General features: G+C 45.3%; 1 protein-coding gene across 1 annotated transcript in view; it reads left to right on the forward strand.

Annotated features, from left to right (window-relative positions):
* Positions 1 to 13,630, forward strand: part of F5 (coagulation factor V) — a 582,702-nt gene that overhangs the window by 469,176 nt on the left and 99,896 nt on the right. The window contains exon 19 of the mRNA XM_085622982.1: positions 2,020 to 2,091. Within this exon, the coding sequence (XP_085479108.1) occupies positions 2,020 to 2,091 (72 nt within the window). The remainder of the gene's footprint in view (positions 1 to 2,019; positions 2,092 to 13,630) is intronic.

Below are 13,630 nucleotides of genomic sequence, written 5' to 3' on the forward strand. Positions count from 1 at the left end.
TAGTTCTTATCACCTCCGTCTTATAGTTCCTTAGGAGGATTTTATGACTATCCCTCTCACGCAAATCCCAACTAGTCCTCCAGAGACGTTCCTGTCTCCGTACTCCCTGCCTAAGAAGTCTTAACGATTCCGAGAACCACGGGGCCGAAGGACTTTTCCTCGCGGAGTAGCGCAATGAGGCTGGAGCCAGTTCGTCAATAGCTGTTTTGATGGCACTATCCATCCTCCCTACTGCAGAGCTTACGTCCTCCTCTGGGGAGATCGCCAGACCCACATTACAACAATGGCTACATTTCTTTCCCTGTACAAACAAGAGTTTGCACAGAAAACTGAATTACGAGTTGTGTGATAATAATCTCACCATTGCAGTTTTCCCCTGATAAAGTCTGGCAGGTCAAACTTACTTACATTAATCAGGAGAGAGGACCTTGTAAAAAAGCAAAACGTGAAGAATTCGGTTTGATAAATACTGATTCTGCATGTTATGCTTCATTTTGTTGTTCAGTAAGTGTTAAATAGCTCACCGTGGGGTAATGATAGTTACCACATGTGGCAAATGCCTCATTCTATCCCGACCAAATGAGGACCGTTATCAGTGTGCTTGATTCTACAATTTGCCTAAGAGCTTCTTTCGTCCTTCAAAGATTGTTCAAAAGTGTAACCAACCAGAGCAATAGTCACATCTAGTAACACCACCATGAGGCTTATTATGTTTATGTAGGTATGAAATAATGATCCACTGAACAATTTCATGTGATTTTGTACCGTTTTGAGAAGAAACTACCTCCGCCTTTTGTGAATAATAAATGCTCCTCCCTTCCCTTTTGAGGTCGAGCCTAGCGTTGCAGCGCATGCACTGCGCGCTTTGCGAGGCATGCTGTAGTAGGGTATGTTTTAGAAGTGTGGAAGCCCCGCCCATATTTTTTATTGGCAGGTGTCATTGTCCATGATAATCGCTGGCTTCCGATTGATAATAAGGCTTCCTAGTCCCGCCTTGTTACCGCCCTGTCTCCTTTTGTGACCGCCCATCAGGACTGGATCTTTTACTTGCGGCGTTACACGGTCCTCGATATGTAGTCGGTGAGCACTATTTTGTTTCAGGCGCACACTGCTCAGCAGCAGCGCTGCTTACCCCATCGGTGGCCAGCTGCCAGAGGGCCGTCTGCAGCCTCCATCTGCCCACACAAGGAAGTGGCTACGTTTCTGGTAGACGAAACGGGAATTGAAGTGCTCGGAGAGACTGAAGTGAACTTGTACCGCAGACGGCCTCCGGCCGGGCTGGGTTTGGGTCGACTGCTCAGAGTCCGCAAACTGACTCTCCTCTCAAAGACCCTTCTCACCTCTGCCGCGTGACCACACTGTGCTCCCCGACCCCAGCCGTCAGGTGAGTGTGCGCCGCACAAGTGCACCCTTTTCAGGCTGTCTCACATAGCGCATCCTACAGCCTCAGGGCAGACGGAGGGTGTCCGTTCAGAAAGTTTCATCTAGCACCTGGGGAAATCCCGAGACCTTTCAAATGGGAGGTGCTTCTGAAAGGCTGGCAGGGCTGGAACAGATAGGGACACATAGAGGTTTCCATATGGAGTGGATGATGCAGATGAAAAACTTGCAGGGATGGGACGGAGTCAGTGAAAATCTAAAGGATGGTCTCAATAGCGCTCGGAAGTGACACAAGATTTCACAATAGCCTTGTGGCCCTAAAGGACTGGGCCACAGTCAATCACACGTAGATCTCTTACAATCTGACGAGAGCATAGGTTCTTGTAAAGCCCCATTGTGTATTTACATATTATAAAGAAATTACCGCCCAGCGCAACAAGTATTTAGTTTCTCGTAGCGCTCCACGGGAGGGGAATCACTCCTTGGCGTTCAGAGCACCAGACATGTATTTAGTTCGCAGCACGACTGAAATTCTTTCATATAAGGGGCCAGCAATTATATTTCAAACATGTTTATGAACTGCTTTATAATACATAGGATGCATGTCTGAAAATAATGTGCATAATGTTTTCTCCACAGAATGCAAGCTGCCAATGGGCCTGATGACTGGCGCAATATCAAATAGTCAAATCACGGCATCTAATTACGTTGGTGAGTTCAGGTCCTTTACTTTCTACTGTTACGTCATTGCCAATATCAGAGTTGCAGCATATAGTGTAATCACTAGGTGTGACCTGTACAGTGGCTCTTTCTACCCACATAGGGCCAGTATTGCAATTTTCCTTTCAAATAAGCAAAGTGGACAATCGTGGCCCCTGTGCCCCACATTTTCAGTGCTCTCTGTGGAGATTTTGATGTAGACCTGTATCTCAAGCAATGCCGCCTTCAGTGTCCATCTTGTGGTAAAGTAGGGTGTGGAAGGCAGCGGGCGCACTATTTAGGGACACAACATACAGTTTTTTGTCCTTAATGCGCCAGAATTCTCATGGTATGGTAAATACCTCACCCTTCGTTAAATTTTGAAAGTGCAAAGTATAAATACTATACACTTCTCCCTGTTAAATTTCGACAGGCGTGACCTATCAAAATGTAAAGAAGGGTGACGTATTTAACGCACCTAATGATTACAGGGTGCAATACATACAACTAACGACAGAATTACAGCCCCTGCTTGTGAGAAATTGGGTTGGTGGTTGGGGGTTGATCTCACAGCTATACGTGAACCACAAAAAGGCATTACATTAATCTGTGCTCAACCCTCTGGTAGCTTGGCACAAAAAGCAGGCAGATTTAACTTGGAGGTGATGTGTTAAGTATTTATACAGCACACACACAGTAATACAGTGAAAACACCACACAAGAAAAATCATCCCAAACCAATTTAGAGACATAGAGTAAAAATGTATTAAATTATGTGTCACTCTGCATTGGTTCAGATGAAGCTGACAGCTATGTGGCAAGGCTTTGCTCTTTCGGAGTCGATTCTGATGAGACTGGCAGTTGTGCGGCGAGGCTTTGCAAGGGTTTGCGGCTCTTATCTCCAAATTTGGTGGACCATTCAGTTAGACCAGAGGGAACTCTCTCATGCCAGCCAAGGACACAGGACCTAAGAAGGCACCAACTGGGGAGCAGGAACTCTCTCCAGCAGAGGCCAGCAGGCTCAAGCAGGTCCAGTTGCAGGTCCAGGCAGGTCGAGTGCAGCAGGCCAGCTGGGCAGTTGCAGGGAGGACTCTGGTACTTGTGGTGTCCCTGTAGCTCAGACAGGAGGTCTGTCAGCTGACCTTTGGAGTCACATCAGCTTGGGATGAAAGGCACAGGTCCAGTATTCCTTCTCAGCAAGCAAGACACCTACTGAGGTGTCTGGAATTTCCTTCCTCCCTGCCCTGCCCTGATCCCAGATTATCTGGGGTCATTATAGTCCAGTGTGAAATCCTTTGTGAGTATGCTCCAGTAGTGCTTTGAGTGCAAGTGTGGTAAATGACAGCTCTGCCCCCTCATCTTGCCAGAGATGGCACATCCTGGCAAATCCCAGACCGTCTATTGTAATGCTTTCTGGGAGGAATACACAAAGGCCAACTACACCATGTCATTTGACGCAGGTACAGGCTGCAGGCACCAAATAGCTAAGAAAGAAAACACCATCTTCCTAAAAGTGGCATTTTCAGAATTGTGACTTCAAATCCTACCTTACCATCAAAGAGGGTTTTAAATTACAATTCCTTAGATACCAAACATTATTTTGTTGCTGCTTCCAATCAAAACATCACTTATTGAATGTAAAATGGTAACCCAGTGGTATCCTATGGAAGAGGTAGGCCTTGCAATAGTGAAACATTTATTTGAGAGTTTTTCTCTAACAGGACATGTAAAACTTAATAAGTACATGGCTAGCGTTTTAAATAGAATGCACCCCGCTCTATGGCCTATTAGGGTCTATCCTAGGGGTGACGTATATATATTGAAAAGGAAGGTTTAGGCCTGGCAAAAGGTTTACTTTACCAGGACGAAATAGATGTTTAAAACTGCACACACAGGCTGCAATGGCAGGACTGGGACACCTTTTAAAGGGCTAGTTAAGTGGGTGGCGCAATCAGTGTTGCAGGCCCACTGGTAGCATTTAACCTACAGGCCCTGGGTGTTCCTCCGAATGTTCCGACATAGCACTGCAATTGAATGGTGGACCCTGCACTGTAAGCTGAGGCCCCAGGAGTATAACAGTGGTGGACTATTAGAGGGTGTAACTGACGGTAGGGGAAAGGCAACAGAATAGGTAGAATAACCAGGTAGACATGCACAGTGATCAGAGAGATTACATAGACCCCTTCAGCATTGGAGACCTACTCAAACATCCAGGAATGGTCAATTGGGGCATAGAGGAATATACATTTAATTCTATAATATGTATTTGTGGCTTCAACGTGTTATCACTTCCTCCATCTGTAACAATGTCAAGACCTGGTTGAATTTGATATTGCAAAGTGCTAAGATTATTTTATTGCAACATATAATAGAAAATGCAATAAAAATATGTTATAAATAAAAAAAACTACAGGCCCTGTGTATCAGTAGTACTACTTTACCAGGGATTTGCAAGTGAATTAAACGTGCCAGTTGGGTGAAAGTAAATTTTACCATGTTCAAAGGTGATAGCACAAGCACTTAAGCACTAGTGAGGATTGAGGAGATGTGCAGAGTCTTAAAGCCAACAAAAACTTAATCGGCAAATCAGAAGGAGTGAAGGCAAAAGGTTTTGGGGAAGACCACTCTAAGGCTGACAGGTCGAACACTGCGCAATCAGGAGTTTGTGCAGGTGAACAGAGAACTCCAACCCACTTAAAATCAGGGCCTTAGAACTTTTTCTTTTAATAAGATTTCCTTTTAGTGTACCATCTACGTGGACAAGGGGCAGAGAAGCCGAGGTGAGTATTTTCATCCTCAGTTGACTTGGGAAGCTCCTTTGCAAATGTCCTCCATCTATGGTGATACACAGTGTGGCTGATTTTTAGTTCTGGAAATTCACAGAAAAAAACGAAGGTTACAGAGACGTTATAGTTAGGCTATTTCACTTGTCCAAAACTGTGAAATTCAGCTGTTATAGTTAGCGGAGCTAACTATAACTCGCGACCCCGCAATTCACTGCTGATGACGTCACATATTACATCACTTATGACATGGTCAGTAACATCACTGATGCCATCTAAAATCACAGCCAGTTGCTGGCGTTGGCCGAGAAGACAGCGAGGATGAGCATGAGCAGGGAGTGTAGGCAGTACTCCGGGTCATCCTGACGCGATCACAGCGGCCCGCAGCGGCTCCTTGGCGCCGGCTACAGGGCTTCGCCAGCCTCGGCTGCCCTGTGAGGTCGCTGCCTTCCTCTTCACCCTTGACTCTCCTTCCACGCACCCGGATCCGGATGTTCCCGTGCTTTGAATCAATGGCCATGGGCATACGACACTGCAGTTTGCCTTAACACCCCCATTGCTCATAGCAGCCCCTGGTTGTGCTCACTATTTTTATTCAAGTTTCAGCAGCACCCCAGTGACAACCCTTTGTGTCAGAAAAATGTAGAATCCTATAAGGGCTTTGATTTTGAATTGAAGTAAGCATTCCTTAGTAGGAAACTGGCGTATTGACTTTAAAAATATCGAAATTTCGGATTTTCCTCTGGAAAAAAATCGAACAACTTGGCCAATTTGTGCATTTTTATAGCACCTTTTTTCAGACTGTAGCAGCTTCAACAATTTGTAATGGGAATTAACCAGGAGAAAAAGTGTTTTAGGACCCCCTCTTTTTCTTTCCCCCCACTTGACGGATCACCCCGACATTTTCAAGACAGCAGCTAAAGTGAGGGGGCCATTAGTTTGGAAAATTTCGCGAAGATTCATCAAACGGAACCAAAGATATTGGCAAAAGAAAAAACGCTTTTCCTATGGAAACTAGGTTCTAACTTTAACTACCTACTGGCAACTGCCAGTAGATAATATATATATATATATATATATATATTCACTGAAAAAACCATAGGTTTCACACATGTTATAGTTAGCGGAAATTTTACTGATAAAAAACCAATGAAATTCCCCCGTTATAGTTAGTGCAGGCAACTATAACTCACGCGACCGCAAACCTCTGCTGATGCTAATACTGTATTTAGACACTTATTTGCCCATGTCTTCTTCCATACATTTTTAGCTATAAATATATTACAAATATTTTTTTTTCATAAAGACACATATGTCATCAGCAGAAGATTGCGGTCGCGTGAGTTATAGTTGCCTGCACTAACTATAACGGGGGAATTTCATTGGTTTTTTATCAGTAAAATTTCCGCTAACTATAACATGTGTGAAACCTATGGTTTTTTCAGTGAATTTGCAAGGTTTTTTAAATGCTAATTCCTAACTATAACGTGTGTGAAACCTATGGTTTTTTCAGTGAATTTGTACGTTTTTTTAAATGCTAAGTTACTTTACGCCATTCGTGGCGTGCGCGCCCACTTTACGCAGTTAGTGCCGTGCACGCACGGTGGACACGCGGTGCGCTACGCGCACCGCGTGCCCACGTTACGCTAGATGGGCCATGTACGCACGATGCGCTTCGCGCACCGTGCGCACATGGAGGACATATGATGCACTTCGTTTTGAAAGGTAATATTTTAATTTTTCGTATATGTTATAAGCCATGCACAAATGGTGCCCTTCGGGCACCATTTGCACACGGGGTGGAGAGAGTGTGGATAATTTTTGTATTTATTTTATTTTTTTAAAAATTTTTAGTTTATCTCATCTCTAATAAGCCATGCACAATTGGTGCCTTTCGGGCACCAATTGCACACGGGGTGGGGAGAGTGTGGATATTTTTTTTTTTTATTATTTTTTACCGTACGCGTACGGTAAGCGTAATCGGCGAAATTACCGAAAAAATAAAAATTCCGTTTTTGGCCTTGGGGGATCTTTGGGGACTCCCTCAACATGGCTATGTGTGTGGGAGCTGTCTAAACAGCCCCTTTACATGTTTTTGTGCTTTATATTTTAAACATCACTCTCAGTGCGAGAGAGAAAATGGCGGCCGCCGCTTCCTGGTTTCGGCCGATTCGAATGTTTACTAAGATCTAAGAGCCAATCAGAATCGCGCTCGCGCACGCCACCGTACGCGTACGGTAAGCGTACCGTAAGCGCACCGTAAGCTGGCTCAGATATATATATTGATTTAAAGGCTATTTTCTCAGAATCTACTGAACAGATTTACACCAAACCTACAAAAGGCACTTCCTTGACCTGAGGACTACCTCTCTGCCAAATTTCTAGTAATTCTGTTCAGCCGTTCGGGCTGTAGCCCTGTCTAAAGGTCCTATGGAAAAATGCATGGGAAAAACGCGTTTTGGGACCCCCCTTTTATCTCAGCCCCCGCTTGACGGATCCCCCCGAGATTTTCAAGGTAGGAGCGGAGCGTAGCGCCCCACCTATTTTGAAAAATTCGCAAGGATTCGTCGACCGGTGCCAAAGTTATTCAAAATAGAATGTTGCGGATTTCCTATGGAAACGTGGTCCTAACTATAACTACCTACTGGCGAGGTCCGTTATCGGTCTTGTTGCTGTCATCCAAATAAAGAAGCAAGAAATTAACGCTGCGTGTGGTCTCCTCAATAAGCGAGCAAGCTTCATTTGGAATATATATATATATATATATATATATATATATATATATATATATATATATATATTGCAAAAACGCCGTTATCCTTCCGTACTTCGTACCTGGACAAACTTGGCAACCACGAACACTCTTCAGCTTCACCACAGTTCTTTTATTGGGAGCAATTTACCAAACGACCGACTCAACGCGTTTCGGGATGAAAATCCCTTGCTCACGAGTGAAGCGAATTAGTACATAAACAGTATTGTTTGTATTATTGTCACAGTGGTGACTTTCGATGCGTTTTGTGACAGCCAACTGTAAAAATTTGTATCACGCCCACTGAGGCAGTTTGGGTACATGTATCAATCAAACTTGCCATTAGGCAGAATGTCAATTCATTTATTCATTGTAAATGTGCCAATTGCGATGAATTATGTGTATGTCAAAGCAGCACAAATTTTTTTTGTGGTATTATTGGGTAAATTTAAAGTTTTTGTTGAAAAACAGAGTGATACCGTAAACCACCACCTAGTATTTTCTCTCTTTCAATGAATCTGTAAACCACGTGATGTTTGTTGTTTAAAATACTGCCTGTGCTCAGGACACTTCACTCGTGAGCAAGGGATTTTCATCCCGAAACGCGTTGAGTCGGTCGTTTGGTAAATTGCTCCCAATAAAAGAACTGTGGTGAAGCTGAAGAGTGTTCGTGGTTGCCAAGTTTGTCCAGGTACGAAGTACGGAAGGATAACGGCGTTTTTGCAATTTTAGAGGATTGCCACCTCGCCACGAACCGCCATCGAAAGTGAGTGAGGGGGGAGGCTAACAACAGCGGTTTAATATATATATATATATATATATATATATATATATATATATATATATATATATATATATATATATCACATCAAGAGTTGCCTCTGATCTTAAGGACGCTACTCCACACTGGAACGGTCATCAAAACCTTTTAATTCAAGCAGCTGTACATCAAGGCTGGTAAGTTTTTCAACCCAACGCGTTTCGAAGCAAACATGCTTCTTCTTCTTGGGGCAGCGCACAGGACATTTCAAATGGCAGCCTAAATCAATATCTGGGGCCCACTGGAGGGCTGTTGAATCACAGGAAATTAAAAGCAGAGAATGAATTGTGGCATTTGTACGGACCCCACCAAGGGTAACAATTGGACTGCAACTACCAGTATGCCTCACTGGAGAGAGCATACATAATGGAAAGCGACGGTTGCAGTTTTTTCGTCACTTGCTGCCTGCCCCAAGAAGAAGAAGCATGTTTGCTTCGAAACGCGTTGGGTTGAAAAACTTACCAGCCTTGATGTACAGCTGCTTGAATTAAAAGGTTTTGATGACCGTTCCAGTGTGGAGTAGCGTCCTTAAGATCAGAGGCAACTCTTGATGTGATGTTTTACGCGGCGGCCTCAGCTGCGGAGGATGCACCGTCCGGCTTAATGAAACGGGTCTGCTGGGCTGTGAACTTTCAGCCTAGAACAGCGCACAGGACATTTCAAATGGCAGCCTAAATCAATATCTGGGGCCCACTGGAGGGCTGTTGAATCACAGGAAATTAAAAGCAGAGAATGAATTGTGGCATTTGTACGGACCCCACCAAGGGTAACAATTGGACTGCAACTACCAGTATGCCTCACTGGAGAGAGCATACATAATGGAAAGCGACGGTTGCAGTTTTTTCGTCACTTGCTGCCTGCCCCAAGAAGAAGAAGCATGTTTGCTTCGAAACGCGTTGGGTTGAAAAACTTACCAGCCTTGATGTACAGCTGCTTGAATTAAAAGGTTTTGATGACCGTTCCAGTGTGGAGTAGCGTCCTTAAGATCAGAGGCAACTCTTGATGTGATATATATATATATGTATATATATATATATATGTGTGTGTGTGTCTGTGTTTCTTCTGCCTGCTACAGTATACAATATGGGTCAATCGGTCAGCCTAATTCAGCCATTCACTTTGTTCACTTTGAGTGATGGCATTCTGCTCTTTCACAAGGAGTATATCCACACACAGAGTAGTTCCCTTCAGTGCCAGTGTCTATTGTGGCAATGTGTCCTTTATGAGACCCCAAAAATATTTTTGCCTTTTTTCCAAGGTTTTTTTCATACTGGCTAGCGCCTGGCAACTCCTACAACGATGTTTAAAAAAACTATAGGAAAACAAAACAAGTATTGACAAAGTCCAAGGACTTAGGCACAGGAGTGTAGTAAGATCATAACTTTTAATCAGAAGAAGGCTTTTTAGTAAGCAGTCAGTGGTAGACATTTAGGGAACAGCACAATCTGGTGGAGAAGCAAGCGTGCAGACGGATATCCATTACAAGGGGCCAAGCTGATAGATATATCATGTTGCAATACATATAAAAGTGGTAAACGTCACTTTTTACTTGAGTTAAACTGTTGACGGTAGACAGTGATACAAGGCTGCATGTATATAGATAGATATAGATAGCTAGATATAGCTATAGATATAGAGATATAGATATATATATTATTTATAAATATATATATTCACCGAAAAAACAAAGGTTACAGGGACATTATAGTTCAGAAATGGAATTTAAAAAACCTTAGAAATTCACTGAAAAAACTTAACGTTACAGGGACGGTATAGTTAACCTCAGGTTTCATTCATACAAAACCAGTGAAATTCAGCTGTTATAGTTAGAGAGCCAACTGTAACTCACACACCCACATTGCACTGCTTATGACCTCGCGTATTACATCACTCATGACATGGTCAGTCAGACATGGTCAGTGACATCACTCATGACGTCTCAAATGACATCACTTATGACATCATCCACAGAATCTCTGACGCACCCACTCATACCCCCATATAACCTTTCATTTACCCACTCCAACTTCCACATTACTATTCTCAACCCCGTTCACATGCCCATATCAGTACTTACACATCCACTCACTGATTCATAGATTAACACACACATCCACTCACTCACCCATACAGCCACTCATATACCCACTCACTCACTAATACAGCCACTGACATATCCACTCATACACCCATAAAGCCCCTCACACACTGAGTCAGTCACCCATAGAGCTACTTACACACCTACTCACTCACACAACAGTCAATCATACAGTTACACACATGCTCACTCACTTACTCATACAGATACTAGCACGTACTCACTCACCTATACAGTCACTTTTACAAACATACACTCAAACACAAGGAGAAGATGGACAGAGTGCTGAAACTTTTCAGACACTCACCCCCAGTCACAGATCTGGGTTGAATCCATCATCGTTCTTTAGCTCACTTCGCCACCCCAGTTTGCACCCAGCCATATGCAAATCAATCTTGACCCTGTGCCTCATGGGAACAGTCCAGCCCGAACTGCCAGGCCAGGTTCTCCCTGGACCAGAAGAAAGCATCCTGGGACCGGTTTCGGGGTAACACCCCTCATCAGCCGGAATAGCTTGAATCCAGTTGCAAAGTGAGCAAGGGACCCACGTTTGGCCATACCCTGCCAAAATAGAGCGAACAAAGCAAACACCAGGAGATGATGGACGGAGTGCTGTAACTTTTCAGACACTCACCCCAAGTCACAGATCTGGGTTGAATCCATCATCGTTCTTTAGCGCACTTCACCACCCCAGTTTGGACCCAGCCATATGCAAATCAGTCTTGACCCTGTGCCTCGTGGTAACAGTCTAGCCTGAACTGGCAGGCTAGGTGCTCCCTGGACCGGAAACAAGCATCCTGGGACCGGTTTCGGGGTAACACCCCTCATCAGCCAGGCTAACTTGAATCCAGTGGCAAAGTGAGCAAGGGACCCACATCTGGGCATACCCTGCCAACTTAGGGTGAACAAAGCAAACACAAGGAGATGATGGACAGAGTGCTGAAACGTTTCAGACACCCTTCCCCAGTCACAGATCTAGGTTGAATCCATCATCATTCTTTAGCTCACTTCGCCACCCCAGTTTGGACCCAGCCATATGCAAATCAGTCTTGACCCTGTGCCTCATGGGAACAGTCCAGCTCAAATTGCCAAAGCCAGAAACAAGCATCCTGGGACCGGTTTCGGGGTAACACCCCTCATCAGCCATGTTAGCTTGAATCCAGTGGCAAAGTGAGCAAGGGATCCACGTCTGGGCATACCCTGCCAACTTAACAAGCACACACTCACCCATACAGACACTCTCACATACACCTAGTCACCCAAACAGTCACTCACCTACCCCATCACTCATCTATACTGCCTTTCACATACCCAGTTATTCACCCATATACCACTGACACATTCATTCACTCACCAACACAGCCATAAACACACTCACTCACCCATACAGCCCCTCACATACGCATGCACCAACCCATACAGCCACTGAGGGCCTCAGGACTAAAGTGGACTTCTTCCCTCAACACGTAGTGCACCAGGAGGCGTGTTTGCAGAATGGTGGTGAAAGGGGGCGTGTCCTCTGACAACCTATTAGCAATCCCGCTGTGTGGGACTTACTGGAGGTAACAGGAGAAGTTGGCTCCCAAACCCTCTGTAGGCAAAGGGACTTCATACCCTAACCAGCAGAGTGACAGGAGGGGCGTCTGCAGATTGGTGGAGAAAGGGGGTGGGCCGCCGGCGAGTTGTTAGTTTTTTTAAATTTTAAAACTTGTTTTCAGAATTTTAAGGCATGGGAGTGAGGCCACGAGGCCCACCTCCCTGGCCAAGTTTTGCCCGAGGGGCCCCAAATCCCCGGGGCCTGGCCATAATACTGGGGGCCCTGGTCCCACCCAGGGCACCCAGTTTCTGACGTTGGGGACCACGGGGGAGCCTGAAGGCCCCCACTGTCCCTGCCTGCTGCCCGCCTCCTGCAGGAGTTGGCATTGCTTTTGGACAGAGGGAGCTGCTAACATGCAGCTCCCTCTGTCTAAAAGCAATTCTGCTCCGCTTCTAACATGCAAGAGCTCTCATTTACTAGAAGCAGAGTTTGCTATGGCTTGGCAGGAACAAGCCATAGCAAACTGCAATGTCCCAGGGATTGGTACCCCGGGACATTGCTGTATCTTGCCCTGAGGGGTGGTGGTCCCCAGGGCCATTTAGGGCTCTAGGAGCCCCCCTCTTTCAAGCATTTAGTCCCAAGGTGGTGGTGGAAACTGGTACAGGGGGTCCACAACGGACCCCCTTAATTATTCAGTTTGTGCCCCAGGGAGGTGGCAGTCCCCGGGGCAGCGGGGGAGCCCTGTGGCTCCCCACCAAATATGTTATTTCAGCCCCGGGCAGGGGCGGTCCCCGGGGCTGCGAGGGAGTTGTGCGGCTCCCCTGCATATTATTACTGCCCCAGGGAGGTGGCATTGCCCGGGGCTGCGGGTGAGGCCGTTGGGCCTCCCCCACACTCCTTTAAGAAAATCTGGGTCCCCAGCAGAGGTGGCGGTCCCCAGAGCTGCGGGGGCTGTGTGGCCCCCCGCATTTCATTTGTTTATTGCACGGGAAGGTGGCAGCCCCTGAGGCTTTTCCCCATGAGCCCCCTCCTTATTATAACAAGCTGCATTCCCCCAAGTTTTAGCCCACACAGGGGGCTTAATGAAAAAGATGGGTGGGAGCCCACTCGTCTTTTTTCAAAACTTTTTGCAGCAGATTCGCGAGTCCACCTGTGAATTTGGGGCAAATTTAAAAAAAATGCTTTTTAACCACAGTGGGCTCCCTGTGGGGTCAAGGTATTCCCACCCTGCCTACTTTACATTCTTTTTTACTTTTTATGTGGGATTCGGCTTCAAGCCGAGTCCCAAGATGGCTGCCAACACTTTCCTTTCTGGTTGAATTGTTGGCAGCCAATCAAATTTTAGCAGGATCCGCAACTCCACTGCAAGGACTCACATCCCCAGATATCCATATTTTTAAAACTTTAATATCTCTAAAACTACTTGACGGATTTACACCAAATCACAAAAAGCACTCTTTCTGGACCAACATCTAGCTTTCTGGAAAATTTTGGGTAATTCCATTCAGCAGTTCTAGCTATAGTCATGTTCATAAAATGAAAAATCCCAGTAGACATAACA

The sequence above is a fragment of the Triturus cristatus genome, chromosome 8 (genome assembly GCF_964204655.1).
Source record: "Triturus cristatus chromosome 8, aTriCri1.1, whole genome shotgun sequence".
NCBI classification, from domain to species: Eukaryota; Metazoa; Chordata; class Amphibia; order Caudata; family Salamandridae; genus Triturus; species Triturus cristatus.